The sequence below is a fragment of the Salminus brasiliensis genome, chromosome 1 (assembly GCF_030463535.1).
Source record: "Salminus brasiliensis chromosome 1, fSalBra1.hap2, whole genome shotgun sequence".
NCBI classification, from domain to species: Eukaryota; Metazoa; Chordata; class Actinopteri; order Characiformes; family Bryconidae; genus Salminus; species Salminus brasiliensis.
In genome coordinates this window covers 24,753,450-24,776,002 of record NC_132878.1, presented here as the reverse complement: position 1 = coordinate 24,776,002, position 22,553 = coordinate 24,753,450, and the positions used below count along the sequence as shown (strand labels likewise).

At 40.9% G+C, this 22,553-nt stretch overlaps 1 protein-coding gene across 4 annotated transcripts in view; it reads right to left on the bottom strand.

Moving 5' to 3' along the window:
• ltbp3 (latent transforming growth factor beta binding protein 3) overlaps nt 1–22,275 on the bottom strand; it is a 68,770-nt gene extending 46,495 nt beyond the window's left edge. For all 4 annotated transcript variants that reach the window (XM_072675322.1, XM_072675330.1, XM_072675348.1 and 1 more), the window contains exon 1: nt 21,523–22,275. In XM_072675322.1, coding sequence (XP_072531423.1) covers nt 21,523–21,775 — 253 coding nt within the window. In that variant the 5' untranslated portion in view covers nt 21,776–22,275. The remainder of the gene's footprint in view (nt 1–21,522) is intronic.
• Between the last annotated feature and the right edge of the window lie 278 nt (nt 22,276–22,553).

Below are 22,553 nucleotides of genomic sequence, written 5' to 3'. Positions count from 1 at the left end.
GTAAAGCAGCCCTTCTTCTTCCCATCACTCAGTGTAAGGATCTGTTAGCTAATGTCTCTTCAGCTCGGTAAGGGTTTAAAAGTTAGCATTGTGTAACAGGAGTCCTAACTAGTGGTTGGGAACTCTAAACTGGAGAGAAAGCTGGGAAAAAATCCCCAAAACTCTATTATTTCTATCATTCTATTATTCAACCTTTCAACATCTATTGGCCACTAGGGAGCCTGCAGAAAAAGGCTCTGGATTCAGGGGTGTATTTTTGTTCCTGGCAAAATACTGTTTGTTTCCTGTTTTCATTCCTCAAACTGGTTCAGGGCTCAGATCTAAAGTCAGTTAATAAAATGAACTAACGTGAACTTAACTTCATAAACTGGAGAGTAGTAGCCTTATCAGTACCAGTGTTAAGTAAAATCCAAACAGCGTATCAAAAATCTACCTCGGTCTGTGAGCCAACAACTGGATTTAATGGATTTTACAGGCCCACTGTGTCCTTGTGTGTGTGTGAGTGAATGTGAGTGCAAGTAGGGATGGGAGGGGTGCAGGAGAAGTTTGCAAGGCAAGGACAGAATTCACAAAGCATCTGAGAGCAAAAGCAATATCCAGGATCAGATTTCTCCCCTACAAATATGTGCGCCAAAACTCACGACACTATAAAGATGAGAGCAAGATTCATCAGTGTGTGTGTGTGTGTGTGTCAGTCTCCATATGTTTTTTTGTTTAAGAAACATTTCTGTATATAGGACTAACTTAATAGAAACTCAGAGCGCATTTTCCTCCCATATTGTGCCGTATTACTATCGTCACATCGGGTGATACTATATTATATATAAGTATCATGATTCAATGTTTTTCAATATTGTATCAATTCTCAAAAACACAGCAGACAGTGGTTCATTCTGTGCTGTGTTTAACCCTGACGGCAAGATTGAAAAACTGAAAACTTCAAGTGTTGTCTTCAGATCCCACTGTTCTGATTGCATATGATGGTGTGTTTTTTGTGTTTCTATGACAGTGTTCTTAAAATTTGATACAGATACAGTTGCACAATGTATTGCAACATATTAAATCGGAAGCCCTGCATCACGATACATATTGTATCGCCAGGTTCTTGCCATTACACAGCCCTACAGGGACATGAATTTTAACTATAATTAACAATAAAAGTTTTTCATTTTAATTGTGGGTTGACTACATTCACGTATGTTAGACAGAATGAAGGTTATGACTATGTGAAGCTCAGGTTACACATTAATAAATAAAAGCAAGTTACAAAACACAAGCCAGCTTTTTTGTAAATCCTAGCAGCTAAAAACTAGCTCAACTAACAGGCAGTTTGCTGAACGTACAGAAAATTACTGAAGCTGAATTGATTTAGCACAATTTCAGACCTGTCGGCCAGTGTTTCTTTTATCAAAAACACTTTGAATGAGATGTTTTTAATTGATGTTCTTCAGATAAGCTTTAAGATGAGCATCTAAAAACAGACTGTGATGCTCAAACTGCTGAAATGCTACACAGAAACACCTGAAACACACAACTAAGAGTTTTGTCCGATATTCCATCCAGCATTCTCTGCTGATACTGGTCTGATACCCATCCACACTGATGTGCCATTCCTGGTTCTGGGATCAGAAATGTTCTGAGGGATGTTGGATGCAGGACATTAACTGTTTCAGACACAACAAGCACTATTTGAACCACCGGTCTCCCTTTTCCCAAATGTAGTTCATTACTAAAGACATTTGGTTTCTGAAATCTGCTTCTTTACTTTTATGATGCCACTGTGACGCTAATGTAGCACCAGTTATTATGCTGCTGAACGCCTGCCTAAATCACACACACACACACACACACACACACACACACACACACACACACACACACTAGCCTTGATCTGTGTGGAGTTCGCAAGTAATCTCAAATAGACTTGCCTATGTGGGTTCGGACACTGTGCCATCTGTCAAAATGGACGAAAATACACAGCAGAGCTAAAAACGGCACTAGAGGTAGGGGGTGGGTTAACTCAACCCTCTTTTTCTCTCTCTCCCAGACACACACACACACACACACACACACACACAGTAAATAGACTTGATCTATGATACGCTACTGCTCATTAGTATTGCCGCAGCCTCCAGCAAATGAAAACTTTAGGTCTTAAAATAGACCCTAAAAATCTTTAAAGGAGATTTCCTACAGCTGAAAAACTGGCAGCTGACATGCATTCCAAAACAAAGGCAACGTTGAATATTTTTCTCCAGGACTGAGAGCAACAGAAAGTGAGAGAAAATGTGTGTGTGCGTGCGTGTGTGTGAACAGGGTGGAACGAGTAGGAAAGTATGCTACTTTTTGAAGTATTTCACACACATGTGGTTAAAGATTCAGAAGAATGTAGGTATGAAGGTTGCGAAGTTGAGGCGGAGGGCCGGTTGCTCTGCAGCTTTTGCTGTAATGGAGGGAGACGGGAAAGTGCATGCACATGTAGCTCCGCTCACTGTACTGCACCAAACACACTGCTTTGCTTCTGCCAAGTGCAAGATCTGCTCTCCACGCACTTCCTTATCAAGAGTCTAACATGCTATACATGGTGAAAACACTTTTAGGTAACTACACAGTACAGCAGCACTGTAATGACAATGAACTTGAATTCTGAGTTCAAGTTCACACAAATGAAAAAACAAAACAAAAAAAACATCAGAATTTATAAATATATGGGATTTTTAACCATGAAAATCCCAGTTCAGCAAATAACCGTAAGCATGAGGGTTTTTCTATTGTCACTTCCTTGACTTGAATTTAAAGGTTTGGAGTATGAAGGCCGCTTGACACGGTAACTTACATTATGTTAGTCGACGCTGCTTAAAGCAACAGACATTCAATTCAACCTTATTTATATAGCGTTTTTTACAACAAATGTTGCCTCAAAGCAGCTTTACAGAGAGCAGGGTCCGAGCCTCTTTTGTGCACATGAGTATATATTTATATGAGTTTAAATGTCTATATGTTTTGGTTACTTACTGAAGTGTAGCCCTGTTCAGATGGGATTCGTTTTATACGGTTAGGTGGGGTAATGTCATTTTACCACAGGACGCCTGTAATGGTAATGACTGATTCGTATAGGATAGGAAATCTCAGGAACAAATGGCAGAGATGGGAGTGGCTCCTCTATTTATGCATTGCTGTTCCACTAAAAGAGGTCCATGTGACAGTTTAGCACATCCATTTGAGTGCAGGAGACTAAAATCTACCTACACCTGACAGAAGCTCTTCTCAGAAGTTGCGTCGTAAAACACATAAGGATTTCCACATTTTCCATAGATTTGTACGACCTGCTTGCTCGGCTATTGCAGGTTTCACTTACTTACACTTAGTTTTTTCACAGGTTGTGACTGAACATTTCCTATAACCTATTTCCTATAGGTTCCTTTTATGGCTTGTTTTACAGAAGATAAAAGGCACTGGAATCTTAAATGACAGACGCACACGCAGGCCGTAAAAATGACTGATGGAATGACAGATCTGGATGAGCTTTGAGTGAGCTGAGAGATGTGACAGTCAAAGTTCTGTGTCTCCCACTGAAAACTTCAGATATCAAACATATCTTGGCTGATCGACTGCATCTGGGATGCATCTGGGACTTCCCAGTAGAGACGTATTGCCAATAGAGCAGATAAACATGAACCTATTAGGACCTTGCCTCATGCTAAAGCACTGAGCTGTGGAGCAGTGGAACTGTGTTTCTATGGAATGGTGGTTTGTGCTCCATTCATTACTTTTGGGATGAGTTGGGGGGTTGGGGAATGTAGTGGGATGGTGAACATCTAACATCCTGACTTCACTAATGCTCTTGTTGCTGAATGCAATCAAATCCTTACAGCAGCTCCGAAATCTAGCAGAAAGCGCTGCCTGGACAGTAGAGACAGTCATTCCAACAAAAGCAGGATACACTATTTTTTTAATACCCCTGATTTTTAGAAAAAACAATGAATGAGCAGGTGTCCCAATATTTTTGTCCATATAGCCTAGCTTGATGTATCATTTGCCCAGACACATAGGATTTGTTTTTACAATGCTTTGAATATAAATTGTGATAAAAGCCAGTTAAGAGGACAACCTGTGTCACAGCTGTAAGGCAGCAGCAGGGAACCCTAGTCCCTAGTGAACAGCTGATAAAGCTGAATGTTATCAAGGGTTTAATGGGCTGTTTCATGAAGCTTGTTTTACCTTTTATCTTTCACACAATATATGTGAAAATTACAGCACATGAAGCCATTCTAACACTTTTATCAATTATCAGGCATACCGATACTGAGCAGCAGTTACTGATATCATCATAACACTGGTAACATGGGCATAATAGAGCGAGCGAGAGAGAGACTGAGGACTTTTCAGGCCAACATACTTGTCATACCTATACTCCTGGGCAATCATGCTCAGACAGCTCTACACATACACTATTACATTTATCTTGGCATGTTTACACAAACTACCTGCTAATATCACAATATCGATTTGTTAGAACAAGCTGACTGATGAGATCACTGTGCAAACAACACACACTTGTCACACAGGGCCAGATTCATAAGATTCATGCTTAGAAGAGCATGCTGAAAGAGCAGAGAACAGCTGGGGTGATAAGTCTGCTCATTTATAAGCAGCATTAATGGCAGTTAATGCCTAATGCCAGGTGTGGACTACAGGGGTATAAAGCCCCCCAGCATTGAGCTGTGGAGCTGTTCTCCATCCAATACTTTTAGGCAGGGTTGGGGAGTTGGGGATGAGGTGGGGTGGTGATCATCCAACATCCAGAAACTATGAAACAATGAATGAGCAGGTGTCCTAATACCTTTATTCATATAGAGTAGACAAATGTTGCTGACATATTAAATGGATGTTCAGAGAGCACTCAATGAGCACACACAGTTATACACTAATAATAATAATAATAATAATAATAATAACAGTAATAATAAATAATCAGTAATCTGTATTGGAATACATATTTAAAGTCATCTGCAACAGCAAGAATATTGTATGTCCTGTACAGCAGAATGCAATGTGTTTTGTTTACATTGGTTCACTCACTTCAGATGAAGATAACATTATGTTTAACACCAGCACACACACACACACACACACACACGTACACAGACACAGACATTCTTCTCAAATCTCCCAAGCTTGGAATACTGCAGGCCATTCTTATAAAACTTGCCACCATTACAAACCCTGCCAACTTGGAAGCACTTTCTCTATTTCACACACACACACACACACACACACACACACACACATTATTTTAATACCAGCCATGTTTCCACAGCTTGGTGAATTAAACTCAGCCGGGATGATAATCCAGAACACCTGTGGTGTGCATGTGTGTGTGTGGGGTGTATGTGTGTGAAACAGAGATTTGGCAGGTTGGAGCCTGCTCTGTCCGCCTGAAGCCCACTGGACAGAGAGAGTGTGTTCATATTATAGGAGCTCTGAGAGTAATAATATTAGGCCTAAAGTCCACTGAATAAAACTACAGTTCATAAGAGACTGAGCACTGACTTACTGTTGTTTTTCTATCGAATGATTCATGACATTATTAAGTTATGCAGTATTGTAATATTTTTCATAGTTTATAGCCAAATAAATACAGTCTAGGTATTGGAACAAGTATGTGGATTACACGTTTATAACCAGCACTTTCCACACAGTCTCTTTGCAGACTATTCAATAACATCAAGTAATTAAAATATTCCAAATGTATAAAAAAACACAAATAATTCAATAATATAAAATGTGTGTGTGTTCACTGCCTGTAGGTGCTCTGTTTCTGGTCACAGTGGCTAAGTGTTCTGAACTGGTCAACAAGTTATAAAATAGGGACATTCCCTCCTCATGATGTCATAGCAACATTTTACTTTGTCTTTCTGGCACTGCAGCAACACCAGACATTCCAGGGTGTGTGTGTGTGTGTGTGTGTGTGTGTATGTGTGGGTTAAGCAATATAAACAAAATACTAGTACGGTAGTTATACAAATACAGTCTTATGTGAATGTTTGAACAAACTTGGTTGAATGACGATTTTGAATGACAGCATCTGTAGGAAATCAAACATAAAGCACAATATTCTCAGCAAACCCTTATGCACAGTCTCTCATAACATGAAGTCCCTAAATCATCAGTGTGGCCTGAGCTGACGTTTGGACACCCTTTGTAAAACTAAGCATTACAAAGGTTCAGTTTTTTTTTATTACATTCTTTTAATCAAGACTAAGACATGTCACCAACTGTCATTAGAAACTGGACACAATTTCCAAGCCTTATAAACTCTCTGACTCCTCAAACCTTGTCTACTGGGCTCCTGTCTATTGAGCTGAAAATGTATGTAATCAATGCCCTTAAGGCAAGGCAAGTCTATGGGGAGATAGCCTAGCAATTTCAAGTCCTGACTCTGTAAGGCGGCCAAACATTTAAACAGATCACACTGATCATGTGTTTAATGTGCTACGGAGGAATAACTGTGTTTAGGAATTTGCGGGTAATATTGTATTTATCTTTCAGAGACTTTATACACATCAATTTAAAAAGCCAAAATGAGTAATGTGGCTAAGGGTGGAAAATATCCCAGTGTTGAGCTGGGATTAGTCAGTTTGCTCACAGCACACACTGGTTAGCAAGGCTCATTTGCATATTTCAGCCAGCTGAGATATCAGTATTGCACAAACCAATATCGCTTCAAGCATTAACAAATAAAATATTTTTGTGAATCAACATTGTGAAATGTTGTTTGTTTGGTTTAATGTTCACTAAAATGACAAAAGCAATAATACACACCCTTAATAAAACCAACCACAACTATTCTTTCAATTATCAACACATCTAATACTGTGTTTATTGAAGAAAGACAGAGAGAGAGAGAGAGAGAGAGAGAGACAGACAGAGAGAGAGAGACAGAGAGAGAGAGAGAGAGAGAGAGAGAGAGAGAGAGAGAGAGAGAGAGAGGCAGAAGAGAGAAGAGAGTCAAAGCAAAAAAAAAAGAAAGAAAAGAAAATCCGACAAACTGTAGTAAGGAAAAAGAAAAAAAGAAAACAAAAAATCAGTAAAGGCAAAAATAATACAGAATGCAAGATAGCAAAAATGAAAGAATTAAAGAAAGCAAGAATGAAAAAATTTAGATAAATTCAGCAAGAAAACCACAGAAAACAAAAATATCAAGAAAGGAATAAAAAAATTAAGAAAGAAAAGAAAGCAAAAAAGAAAAAAAGGACAAAAATGAAAGAAAGAAAGAAAGAAAGAAAATAAAAAGAAAGAAAATCAATAAATTATACAATTGCAGATTCTTAAAAATAGCTGGATGAAAAAACAGACTGCTGTAAAGTATACTGTTGTGTTGTATCTTCACTCATTTTAGGTGAAAACATTTTACAATTATCTTACACAATGTACAGCATGTGTTCAAATTCAGCAGTTCAGCCTGTATTACTGCAGTAACCACACACAGATGCAGTCTGACTTGAAGCATCTGTAAAGAGTGGTGTAAGAACAGGAGGTCATTCCATTTTTCAGAATTATAATTTAATCATAATTTAATCAAAGAAAAGAAACTTTAAAACAAGACAATGTATTTTATAAGTAGAAATTTCCCTGATACTCGTAAATCAGTGGGAGCTCAACATCTGCCGATTTTATCAACCCTCTGATATATTAGTGGGGCCCTGGTACATATAAACACACACACATAGTCAGACAGAAACACTGAACTCTCTCTCCGAAGCTCTGGTATCCGGAGTAGACTGGGAAAGCACTACAGAGTGAGTAAGCTGTTTAAACAGTGTGTGCTCAAAACACACACACATACGCCACATAAACTCACACACATACACACACACACACACACAAATAAATAATGCTCTCTTTTACTTCCAAAGTATGAGATGTTTAAAATTACCTCCACTTCTGCCGTAAACATTGCGGAAAAGGAAAGACTTCAAACTCTTTTGCCGTCAATTCCCACTTCAGCCACATCAAAAACACCAAACAGGCAAACAAAACAATTACCTAACCAATAAAGTATTTTAATGAGACCTAGCTGGCTCTCACTCTGAGCCATAGATGTTTGCATTCTGCCAGTTCAACCTGGTGTCATGCTAACTCCCTAACAAAGCGATCTGTCCTTGGCACTCTTTTCGGTTCTCAGAGAAACAGCTGTATCCGTGAGGTCATCATTAGTGGACTGCAGGTGTGTATCTGTTTAGAAAAAGAAAGCCTGAGGAATGGACATGCACAACTACAGTGTGTAGAGATGGCAAGGAGACCTAAAACATACACACATATGAACATTCCAAAAACTATGCATTTGTTGACATTTACATGCTAACAACAAAGCCAACCCCAGCAACATCAACAAAGCCAAACACCATCAACATCAACAAAGACAAACACCATCAACATCATCAAAGACAAACACCATCAACAAAGTCAAACTCCAGCAACAACAACAACAAAGCCAAACATCATTAACATCAACAAAGCCAAACACCATCAACATCAACAAAGTCAAACTCCAGCAACAACAACAACAAAGCCAAACACCATTAACATCAACAAAGTCAAACTCCAGCAACAACAACAACAAAGCCAAACACCATTAACATCAACAAAGCCAAACACCATCAACATCAACAAAGTCAAACTCCAGCAACAACAACAACAAAACCAAACACCGTAAACATCAACAAAGCCAAACACCATCAACATCAACAAAGTCCAACTCCAGCAACATCAACAAAGCCGAACACCATCAACATCAACAAAGTCCAACTCCAGCAACATCAACAAAGCCAAACTCCAGCAACAACAACAAAGCCAAACACCATTAACATCAACAAAGCCAAACTCCAGCAACAACAACAAAGCCAAACACCATTAACATCAACAAAGTCAGACTCCAGCAACACCAACCAAGTCAAACCCAGCAACACCAACAAAGCCAGAAATCAGCAACATCAACAAAGTCAAACTCCAGCGACTTCAACAAAGCCAAACACCATCAACAAAGTCAGACTCCAGCAACTTCAACAAAGCCAACACCAGCAACACCAACAAACCCAGACATCAGCAACATCAACAAAGTCCAACTCCAGCAACACTAACAAAGTCAAACTCCAGCAACACCAACAAAGCCAACACTAGAAACATCAACAAAGCCAGCAACATTAACAAAGCCAACAGCAACACCAAAGCCAACAACAGCTATATCAGCAACACCAAAGCCAACACCAGCAACACCAACAAAACCAACACCATCAACACCAACAAAACCAACACCATCAACACCAACAAAACCAACACCAACACCAGCCGATATAGAACCATAAAGAGCAACCAAACCAGCAATACAAACAATACAAAACAACAACAGCTACATCAACAAAGCCAACAACAGCAACACCAACAAAACCAACACCAACACCAGCCGATATAGAACCATAAAAAGCAACCAAACCAGCAATACAAACAATACAATACAACAGCTACATCAGCAAAGCCAACACCAGCAACACCAACAAAACCAACACCATCAACACCAACAAAACCAACACCAACACCAGCCGATATAGAACCATAAAAAGCAACCAAACCAGCAATACAAACAATACAAAACAACAACAGCTACATCAACAAAGCCAACAAGAGCAACATCAAAGCCAACAACAGCTACATATCATCAAAGCCAACTACAGTAACATCAACAAAGCCAACAACAGCTACATCAACAAAGTCAAACACCATCAACAAAGTCAAACTCCAGTAACATCAACAAAGCCAACACCAATAACATCAAAAAAGTCAACACCAGCTACATTAACAAAGCCAACAACAGCAACACCAACAAAGCCAGACATCAGCAACATCAATAAAGTCAAACACCAACAACAGCAACACCAACAAAGCCAACACCAGCAAAACACCAGCAACATCATCAAAGTCAAACACCAACACCAGCAAAACCAACAAAGCTAAACACCAGAAACATCATCAAAGTCAAACACCAACACCAGCAACACCAACAAAGCAAAACACAAGAAACATCAACAAGGCCAATCACCAACACCAACAAAGCCAAACACCAACATCAACAATGCCAACATAGGTAACACTGACAAAGCCAACACCAGCAACACTGAAAAAAACAACACCATCACCACCAACAAAACCAACATCATCAACACCAACACCAGCCGATATAGAACCCTAAAAAAGCATCAAAACCATCAATACAATTGTCTTGTTGTCATTGTTATTGTAGAGGAGTGTTAGGCTGCAAAATATCTGTTGCATGATGTAAATGTACAGTAAAGCAAAGGGCTTAAACAACCATCTACAAGACAAACATAATGGATGCCGTGTATTTCAGCATTCACACCTGCACAAGTTGTGCGTCAGTCATTATAAACCAGTTTATACCTTAACCCAACCCAACGTTTTTAACTTACAAAAAACAAAATACTTAATCGCTTTATTCCGACAACACTTTCAACGCAGGTTTTACAATGACGCAGTTTCCAAATTTCTTCTAGACTTAGTGTTGGGATGTCCATTGCAGCGCTCCTCTAGTTTTTAATGTGGGCTGTAAATAATTTGCCTTTTCCTCTGAGGGTAAATCAGCTAATGTTGAGAAAAAAAGCTTAGGAGTGTGTGAAAGCCTTGGTCCCTAATAACTGCCCCAGCAGTGACTGCTGCCTAAAATGTATTCAACATTACCCATTTCCTGAATATTCTTAAGATGGTTTTTGTCTGTGTTTGGTTTCTGATGCTGGATTCTAGATCCTTAAAGTGCAGACTAAACCTTCCCCTCCAACCTTCAGTTTTGTTTTTACTGAAGCTGGTAGGAATTTTCCTGCTAAACTGAAGGGGGGGGCTGTGGTTAGAAGTGAAGCTGAGAGGCCTTTGAGAAATCCCCTTTAAAACCTGCACAAACAGGGAACTTCATAGAAGCTGGCCTAGATAGGGGGCTGGTCAGATATCAGTAAACAGAAGGAGAGAGAGGGAGAGAGGCCCTGATCTAAACTGTAAAAGTGGCTGAAATGTGTTTTATATACGAATATTAATATGTGAATATTTCCATTTTCTGTTTAATATAGCACATAAGATTGTAAAGCACAATAGTAATACTGTGTAAATCTAACACTCCAGCCACAAACTGTTAGTCCCTATAGCACCATAACCTGCAAAAAGCAATCCCAAAACCACTAAAAGCCCCAACAGCATCAATAAATAGCTTATAAAAAGCAATCCTACCTTCTCCCAATAATACACAAGATGGAGAACTATACTGACGCTGGTGTGCTGAGATACACACAAGTCTCCTTTGACTTTTCACTGTCTGGTGGTCTTTGCCAGGGTGCAGGTGAATAAAACGGACTAATACAGGGATTAGTCTGAAGTGTTGTTATCTGGAGACATTCTCTAGAGAACACCTCCGCTAATTACACTGCAAAGTTGGAATTAACTGTGGTATAACATGAATTTCAGAACACTGTGTATTCCAGATGACGATCAAGACCAGATATTTGTCTATGGGACAAAACTATATTTTTATGAAGCTGAGAGAAACAGGACAATGTGAGCCACTGCAGAAGAATTGGGAAGAGCACATCAGAAATGTGGAATGCTGAAAAAGAAAGAAAGCACTGGTGTACTAACAACCAGACATTCAAAAAGTGGGCTAAGGAAATAAGCAGAAGTTGATGATAGAAGCATTGTTAGAGCTGTGAAGAAGACCAAAAACAACAGACAGCGGCATGTCTGACAGGGTATGGGTGAAGGTATCACCATGCACTGTTTGCACAACACTTTGAAAGCAGAACCATGGAGGCCACACCACAAGATGTAAACCACAAGATGAGCCACAAATGTTCAAGAACAGGTTGATGGACTGATGAGACCAAGATGACCCTCTACCAAAGGGATGGAAAGGCCAAAGTGTGGCTAAAGAGAGGATCTGCTCACAAAGTTCCTCAGTCAAATACGGTGGAGGTGGTGTCATGGTTTGGGCTTGACTGGGTGCTTTTGGAATGGGCTCACTCATTTCTATCATGACTTATCATAATCTTTGTTTGATGATGATGCTGTTACCAATGTTGGAAGGTCTACTAGATGTACAGAGATTTACAGACAAATAGACTCAGCAAGACATTGACCCAAAACACACCGGCAACACAACAAAGAACTTCATCAATCCAAAAGTAGAATGTTTTAGAATGACCAATGCCAAAGGAATTAACCCAACAAACATGAAGTTCATATTTTGATCTATATATCTATATATACTGTTTTATAGATAGATATTGTCCAACTTCAGTGTGTGTGTGTGTGTGTGTGTTAGCAGTGCCAATTTCATTCTCATAAAGACTTTAAACACAGCTTATGGTTGATGACACAGCAACTCAACACACCCACGCCATCTCATTTAGTGCAGAACTTTCGGCACACAGAAACACACACACACACAGACACACACTATACATAAACACATACAAGCAGGCATTTTACTGCTTTCTTCTGCTTGGTTTTCCACACTCAGCGCAGCTTGCAATGTTTTCCATAGACACAACTTTTAGATATTACTGAGTAGCAGCGGAGAGGGACAAAAGAGGGAAGATAGAGGGGATAGAGAGAGGGGATAGTGAGGGTGGAGAAAGGGAGATTCCTGAGAACATTTTCAAGGATGGAAAGGGAAAGAGAGAGAGGGAGGTGGAGTGAAAGAAAAAGACAGAGGCAGAGGAGCTGAGGGTAGAAGCTGGAAAAAGAAATGAGGCCCAAAAAAAGAGGGCCCAAAAAAAAGAATGCAAGTATTTAGCATATGTGTGTGAAGGAGAGGAGTGAGAGTGGAAGAGCAGGAGCAGGAGGGGTGGGGAGACATTTCTCTGGGCAAAACCTACCCCTGCAGGAGGTTTACCAATTACCACAGCGAGAAAGAAAGAGAGAGAGAGAGAGAGCTGAGACGAAACAATTCGTAATAACCCACATTGACTTCATTATGAAATATAGGCTACACCGTTCCCCTGCAATGTTAGTTTGGAAGACTGTACTTAAATGCTGTCTAAAGCAAAAATAAGTAAATGAGTAAATAATACAGTCTATATATATATATAATATATAATATACAGTCTATATATATATAATATATAATATACAATCTATATATATATATATATATATATATATATATATATATATATCAAAAGTAATGTAATCTCATATGTAAATTATTTATTATTACGATTTACAGAAATACCCCAAACACCCAAAACAGAGAGCTGAACCAACAGGTACACCTCTGTGACACTTTAAACATTAACAGGTATCTGAAAGCCATTCATTTAAGAATGCAGATCTTTAAATAGCAAAGTTCCTGGTACACCAGTACTAAGAGAAAAAGCTCATGGCCACGCACCATTAACGCTCAGGCCAATGTGGGGTCAGTTCACCAACTAGCTCGGCCACAGCTGGGAAAACACTGACCACTCAATCAAATACCTACCACAACCCTAGAGACCAGGATAAAGAAAGTATGTGCGTGTTAGGACAGTACCTGCACAAACAGAGAGCTGACCAAGGAAAGGAGGTTAGAATGGTAGGTAGGTATGTAGGATGATGGTATGTGTGTGTGTGTGTGTGTGTGTGTGTCCTTATATGTAATTTTTTTTCTGTATGACCAAACAGAAAACAGGTTGCGTGTACTGTTGGCCACATTGCCCTTTCTGTCTTTCTGTCACTGTCTCTGTGCGGGAAGCCAAAGAGGATCTGCAGTTGACCAATCCAAACACAAAGCAAACACAGCCCACTTCAGCAAAAACCTCAGAGCCACTGGACAGCTATGTTATTTTCTGTTCTCGTGTAAATGACTAAACAACCCTGCTCTGTCCAGCTAGATTAGGCCTTATATTTTAAGCTCAGAGAGGCAAAATGATTTGGCCAAATTAGCCACAGTTAATTTAATCCCTTAAAACTGGGGAATGGGTCTGTGTGTGTGCTCACACTTCAAGTCCTTGCTGTCCTAACACTGTCCTAAATACATCACTTACACATTAGTTTTGTATTAATCTTCAGACTCTGTTTCTGGTGGGTATTGCTGTTCATTTTAACCAAGAATTTTAACAGAAAGAGGTCATTAAACCAGTAAGACATTTCTTTGGTCAAACAGAAAACCAATTAAAATATTCATTGGAACTTGAAGGGGAGGCCAAACCTAGAGGACAATTCTCAAAAGGTAAATAAAAGAGCAGATAGTCTATGGTGTGAAACTATTTTACACTGAAACATGAAAACAGACCATAGTAAGTATCTGAAACTTAAGAACTCTACTGAAGAAGCGCTCTGTTTTTTTTTTCAGAACCGAGTGGAGGCTAATACTAATATACACATGCTATAGAACCCCTATAGAAAACACACAGGACTCTAAAACAGTCATTTCACATCAGTACCTGACCCACAACAACAGATATCAGTCCAGAGTGTGTGCCACTACACACACACACACATACACACGCAAAGTGACTTGACTGCAGTGTTTTGGAGGAGCTGGAATGAATGGTCAGGGAGGTGAGTCAGACTGGGTTATAAGATATCATATCTAAAAATCAGTCCAGAATGTCTCATTATTAGCAGCACATCTTCTCTAGACGGTGTGGCTGTATTATTTATACAAGCACAAAGATCAGACTGTTAGCATCCGATACTCAGCATTGAGAGACTCCAATCGGACCAAGGGTCAAAATAACCTGATCGGGACATCCCTAATCCCTAGTAGCCTAGCTGAAAGTTGGTTTAGAAAGTTGTCTTAGGAGATATGACACCACCCTTGGAGCTAATAACCCAGAGTGTTAGACTGGGTTTTTTTTATTTGTAATGCTGAATGCTCTATTAAATTGTTGAATCAATGCATCGAATAAAATCTATAAAAAATTTGGTGATTAGTTACACTCTTACCATTTACTTTTGGCTGCATACAGACAGAGATTTGCACCTCTAACAAACCAATAATTACAAAAACAAATACAAAAAAAAGCTGAATATGGTGCACATCTCCAATTCAGCATTCTTCACTGCACATTTTGGCCCCATTACACCTGACTCAGCTCATGGAGGCTAAACTAATGAGCTAAATCAGGTGTGTCAGACTCACAGCAGGGAAAACACTAAGCCCTACAGGACTGGGCGTGATGAACACAGCTCTGAAGCACAGCTGCCAGAGTCCTGGCTCATGCCAGCGTAGTAATGTGATTGGCTGGTGAGAAATGATATTTAAAATAGCTCCCCCCCCCTGGGAGGGATTACTGATGCGTGTGTAGTGGTGGTGAGTCAACGTCTGGTAATGGAGACTATGTGGAGTAGGCTAGCTGCAGCAAACTTAGCCTTGTCTTCCAGCCCACACTACTGCTTAAAACTTCAACACGAGCAGCCCACTGAGAGGCAGCAGGTTTCCTTTCACCCTTAGAAGACTAGAGTTAGTGTTTTATTACACAACAACATAAATAATCACATAAATGCATTAATACATAAATGCACAATGTACAACAGCACATCTTCCTCAAATTCAGATCATGATGAAATGTCTTTTCTTGTACTTACGAACACAAAGGCAAGTGCAGAATGGACTGTGTTACCAGAATTTTTCTGCTTGTTTCTGTGACCTACAAGTCATGTAGTAGTGACTACAACAGATGCTTACAAACGTTAAAATATGAAATTTAGACCAAACCGACAAATATTTGTCACACAGTCACATCAGAGTATTATGAACATCTACCTAATATATATGTATTAGGCATAAACTATTAAAATATAATATCACAACATTTAAAGACCTTTTTACATTACATGTGATCGCAGACAAAATGCATCAGTGGCGACAGGATCTAAAAACATTTTAAAAAGCTGTTTGTAATGAAGCGTGCAGTTGATCAGTGTTCTTTAAGCATCCTCGATATGCTAATATTATGTTGTGCATTATTATAACATAATTTATTACAATACAGTACAATATTGCCCACCACTAAAGTAAACCATGATGTTAAACATGGTTAAACACAGGTCAGTTTACACAGGTCAACAATTTTGCTGTTCCTCACCCTTGAACATAAAAGGAAGTTTAAGCATCCCAATGATCCCTAATTATCCTTTATGTTTTTTCACAGTTCTATTTAGAAATATTGCCTTTACCAAAGAAGGTAAAAAGCACCATGAAAACATAAGGCAAGGATTGGGTGTATTTGATTTTCTATCTTTTCTATTTTCTATCTTTTCTTAATTAAGTGGAGTAAAGGTTATAGGAGCAGAGAGTGAGCAAAAACACAATCCCCTTTAGCAGTCTAGCACATGCAAGACTACACTGTTTAATATGGGACTCGACCTTTGTCAGTATATTGTATTGTATATAGGTGCTATTTTGTTTTTGCCATTTTCTGTGCATGCATGTGTATGACTGTGAGTGTGTGTCAAACTGGCTTTTACAGTTCCTGGGTTTGAGTTGGCATGGGAGATTTCTAATAATGATAAGAAACACTATGTAATGTCAGATAATCAGTCATAACTGCTGTGTGTGCACTGTGTGTGTGGGGGGGGGGGGCATAGAGAGAACGATAGAGAGAGAGAGCTCTAAAATAACCCTGTGAGAGAGAGGAAAGCAAAATAAAACTTCCCCTCATGCAAGTCTGATCACAGAGGCCAATTACCACACACACACACACACACACACATTTTCCCTCAGTCCCAGACATCCATGGCTTTAAATAACAGTGGTGGGACAGATTAAGTCTGACAAGTCCCCCTGCGACATGCCCCCTGTGACAACATTTATACACTAAGTTAACACACACACACATTATTATGTGCTCTTACAGTGGAAACTGCTGCTGGAGAAGCGGAGATAGAATGAACAAAAACACTTCTGCACTTAAGGGAGTAAACGAGTGTGAAAGGCTACTTCTGCGTGTGTGTGTGGTTGTGTGAGCACAGACCCCGCTGGGTAGACTCTGTGGCACCAAACTTCACCACCAGCACTATCTGACACAGCACACACAGAGCATATGCAGAAACAATTACAGAGAGAGATAGATAGATAGAGGGATGGAAAGAAAGAGATGAGAGTGAACGAAAGATATAATGAGAAAGAAAGACGAAGAGAGAGAGGGGGGGGGGGAGAGAAAGACAGAATGAGAGAGGGAGAGAAAGAAAGACAGAAAGAAAGAGCGAGAGAGGTAAAGAAAGTGTGTGAGGAAGAAAAAAAAGATGCTCTTAAATGATCTAGAGATGGTGCTCTTCAGGAAAGATCTGATATCCAGCATTAGGTTGAGATCAGCAAAATATGCTAAGAAAAGAAGAATCCAATCTGATCCTGATACCAAAAACAGCTCAGAACTGCCCGCCGCATGTTATCAGTAACTGTGTGATAACACTATGTGGTTATGGTGCTGCAAAGTTTTGTTTTTTAATTAACATATATACACTGCTCAAAAAAATAAAGGGAACACTCAAATTACACATCCTAGATCTCAATGAATGAAATATTCTCATTGAATACTTTGTTCTGTACAAAGTTGAATGTGCTGACAACAAAATCCCACAAAAATCATCAATGGAAATCAAATTTATTAACCAATGGAGGCCTGGATTTGGAGTCACACAGAAAAATTAAAGTGGAAGAACACACTACAGGCTGATCCAACTTTGCTGTAATGTCCTTAAAACAAGTCAAAATGAGGCTCAGTATTGTTTGTGGCCTCCACGTGCCTGTATGACCTCCCTACAACGCCTGGGCATGCTCCTGATGAGGTGGCGGATGGTCACCTGAGGGATCTCCCCCCAGACCTGGACTAAAGCATCCGCCAACTCCTGGACAGTCTGTGGTGCAACGTGACGTTGGTGGATGATGTCCCTGATGTGTCCCTGTGCCCCAGGGATGATGTCCCTGTGCTCAATTGGATTCAGGTCTGGGGAATGGGCGAGCCAGTCCATAGCTTCAATGCCTTCATCTTGCAGGAACTGCTGACACACTCCAGCCACATGAGGTCTAGCATTATCCTGCATTAGGAGGAACCCAGGGCCAAGCGCACCAGCATATGGTCTCACAAGTGGTCTGAAGATCTCATCTCGGTACCTAATAGCAGTCAGGCTACCTCTGGCGAGCACATGGAGGGCTGTGCGGCCCTCCAAAGAAATGCCACCCCACACCATTACTGACCCACTGCCAAACCAGTCATGCTGAAGGATTTTGCAGGCAGCAGATCGCTCTCCACGTCTCCAGACTCAGTGTGAACCTGCTTTCATCTGTGAAGAGCACAGGGAGCCAGTGGCGAATTTGCCAATCCTGGTGTTCTCTGGCAAATGCCAAACGCCCTGCACAGTGTTGGGCTGTGAGCACAACCCCCATCTGTGGACGTCGGGCCCTCATACCATCCTCATGGAGTCGGTTTCTAACCGTTTGTGCAGACACATGCACATTTGTGGCCTGCTGGAGGTCATTTTGCAGGGCTCTGACAGTGCTCCTCCTGTTCCTCCTTGCACAAAGGCGGAGGTAGCGGTCCTGCTGCTGGGTTGTTGCCCTGGTAGCACCTCCAGCCTCTGGACACCACGCTGACAGACACAGCAAACCTTCTTGCCACAGCTCGGATTGATGTGCCATCCTGGATGAGCTGCACTACCTGAGCCACTTGTGTGGGTTGTAGAGTTTGTCTCATGCTACCACAAGTGTGAAAGCACCACCAACATTCAAAAGTGATCAAAACATCAGCCAGAAAGCATAGGTACTGAGAAGTGGTCTGTGGTCCTCAGCTGCAGAACCACTCCTTTATTGAGTGTGTCTTGCTAATTGCCAATAATTCCCACCTGTTGTCTATTCCATTTGCACAACAGCATGTGAAATCGATTGTCAATCAGTGTTGCTTCCTAAGTGGACAGTTTGATTTCACAGAAGTTTGATTTACTTGGAGTTATATTGTGTTGTTTGAGTGTTCCCTTTATTTTTTTGAGCAGTATATATATATATTGTACATATCAGTTTATTTTATACAACATCGAGAAAATGACCATAAACTCTGAAACACTCTCAATTACACTTAGTCACTCTCAATCAACACCAGTTACTCTGAAATCACACCAATACTCTGAAGCCACACTCAATCACTCTCAATCAACAAGTACTGTAAAACACTCACAATCACACTCAGTCACTCTCCATCAATACCAATTACTCTAAAACACTCTAAATCACAGTCTGAAACACTCTACATCAATTAATCTGTAACCCTCACAGCCGTAGTCACTCTCAATCAACAATTACTCTGAAACACTCTTAATCACAGCCTAAAACACTCTTGATCAACCCCAATTACTCTGAAACACTCTCAGTCACTTACAATCAACAATAACAAGACTACAGTTACCAAAGCAATATTCCTAAACCCACTTTCCATAAAAGCATGCTAATCCAGAGGCTTATAGCTTATGGTTTCTAGGTGGTGTATGCACTTGTGAAATTACCGTGTTTACCATAATAGTGCATGCTGTGTATACCCCTATACCGTGACAGTCCTGTGCGGATATACATACTGTTACATACCCCTAAATATCAACATCAATTATTCTGTAACTCTCACTCTCAATCACCATTATTTGCTCTAAAAGGCACTTATTCACTCTCTATCTCACTCTACATCACTCTTGATCAACACCAATTACTCTGAAACACTCACTTCTCACTTTCAATCACTCTCAAGCAACACAGTTTACTCAGGAACACTCTTATTTACTCTCAACTGTCACTAATGCACTAAAATGCACTCACTCTGTTACTCTCAGTCAACAGCAATTACTGTGAAACACTCCCACCATCTCAACTGTATTATGACATTACTCTCACACTCTCATTCAACACTAATGACTCTGGCACTGCCTCACTCTTAATCTCAGTCTGAATCATTCTTACTCGATATTGCTCTCAGGTCTCTTCTTATTCGTGTCAGTAACTGTCTCAATGTCTCTCTGACTGTTTTCCTCAATTGACAATAGAATAGTTCTAGTGAGTCACTCCCTACCAATCCTAGTCATTCTTATTCAACCTCTACTGGTCTCAGTCACTCTTTTTCACTCTTTGCCACGTGCAATTCAGCAAAGAATCCAACAGGAACTTCTGTGCATGGCATGGGCCAAGAACTGTTTGTTTTCAGGAATTCCCAAGAGCGGTGCAATTGCTTTACTGAAAAGCATTAGACAATTGTACGGAGAACGAAAGACGTTCCAGAAAAATTCACCTGGCCATCCAGAAAGAAATCCCCCCCCCCCCCCCAAAAAAAAACACAAAAAACTCTGGAATGGTACACAGCACTGATGTTATAACTCCTCTAGACAAAGCAATGGAAAGATCACTTAAGCAGAATGACAGACAGCTAAACCAATGTCAAAGTACTGCTGCTTTACGTTTCTAAAATATGACCCTAATAGATGTAACTATAAAAGTAACCTACCTGAATAAAAATGTAACCTTTAGACAGTGGAACATCTTAAGAGCATCCAGCATCTTCGGCTTGTTTATTTTCAGTGTTAGGTGCTATTTAAAGGCCTGATGATATAAAAATCTCAACGACATCGGCAGACAATTGCTTAACCCAAAGCCTATGGCCCACCGGAGGTTCTGAAAGTGTTATTACAAACTTCCATTACCAGAGAATAGCCCCACCAGTTTCTACAGAAGTCCCTGTAGTTCCTGAATAATCCACTGTAGCGTGTAATAAGCTATGGAGTGCTCATCAGTCCGAGTTTTGATATGGACATCATTTCAAATCCTCAAAGATACATCTCCTATCTTATTTAAGCAACTGTAGGAAACTGTACCATGCTCTTTTCTCCTGGGAGAGTGAATACACACACTTAACAATAAAGGTGATCTCAAAGCACCCCCAAAGCAATCCCACTGAAGAACCACTTTTGGTTCCTTAAAGAACCATGAGCCTCATTTACCAACTGATCTTACATTAAAAACATCTTATTAAAACCCACTTTTCTTTCACAAAAAAAAAACAAAAAAAAAAACTGGTGAATCAAGCCCCTTGTTTGTAATAAAAATGTGTGAAGGTGAGGGAGCCTTTAAAGATCTTCAGATCATTTTTAGAACCAGGGATGCAGGCCCATTTTATAAATGTTAACATATTAGAAAATATATAATAATATACAATATTGGAACTGGCTACAAATCCTTGGTTATTTTGCTTTTTTTTTTTTTTTTTTTAATCAGAGCTCCAAAACTGAGAGGTGTGAGCAACAGCAAAGCAGTCCAGGAAACAACACAATAGCCAAATTAACCCCCCAAAAAGGAACTTTTGATCTAAAAGATCTAATGGATGGATATGGATTCGTCTAAAGTCGATTAAAAAACATGACCCTGCTCACGATTACAGGTAAGTATCCCCACTGGGGAAATCATTGGGGAAGTGTAAATCCCCATCAGAACCCCCAAACGGTTCCACTTACCGACTCTGAAGCCGTGTCCAGTCAGCGTGTCCGCGGACTGTCCGTTTTCCCCGATCAGAGTGGTGTTGTTGCCCTGCTCGCAAGTGTCCCTGCACTGGCCGTTGAGGCACGTGCGCTTACAGATGAGCGGCGCGATGACCACCTTGAAGCGCTCGCGCGCGGCTAGAGCGCGCTGCTGCTCGGCCCCCGCGCCGCCGAGCCTGTGGAGAGCGAGCCAGGCCAGCAACAGGCGGAGCGCGAGGAGAAGGATCATGACTGTGAAGGTGGCTGGATGGATAGACGGACAGATGGATCGATATATGGATGGAGGGATGGGTGACCGGCAATTGCGTCCCCTCCGGTCACGGGCGCCGCGCGAGCACACGCGCGCGAGGCATGCGCGAGTGTTGACGGACGGCGGGGAAGGAGTACTCTGAGGTGTGTGTGTGTGTGTGTGTGTATATATGTGTGTGTGTGTGTCGTGCGTCCGTGTGTGTGTGTGTGTTTGTGTGAGGGTGGGAGATTTACTGAGGGGAAAAGTCAAAGTAAGAGTTTCTCGTCCCAGGTAGGCCAACGTGCGCAAAAACACAACCGCTCGCGCTCCGTCATCTGCAAATCAAAACGCGTAAAACTGAAAACACGTTGATGCTCAGGACCGGCATCCTACCGCACGCGGGAGACCAGCACGCCAACGACTCCAGAGCTCACTTTCCTGCACTTTTCCTCCTCGCTCTCCTCCTTCGTCTCCCTTCTCTTCTCGTCTTCTTCTCCTCCGTCTTCCTCCAGTCGTTGTGCGGAGCTGAGATTTGGAGGAGGCGAGCCAGGGGAGGAGCTACGGGGCAGCCGCCAATCCGCTGTGAGCTCGACCGATGCTACGCCTGTGATGATCGTGAATTTGTCCACTGCTGATCAGTTCGGACGCACCAACCAATCATAACGCAGGGGGGCGGGACTTGACGGAAAACGGGCGGGGGATAACTCTGAAGAGAGTGCTTATGTTGTTTTTTGAGCGCGATGGAACGGCATCGTGCCCAGGTACAACACACACACAC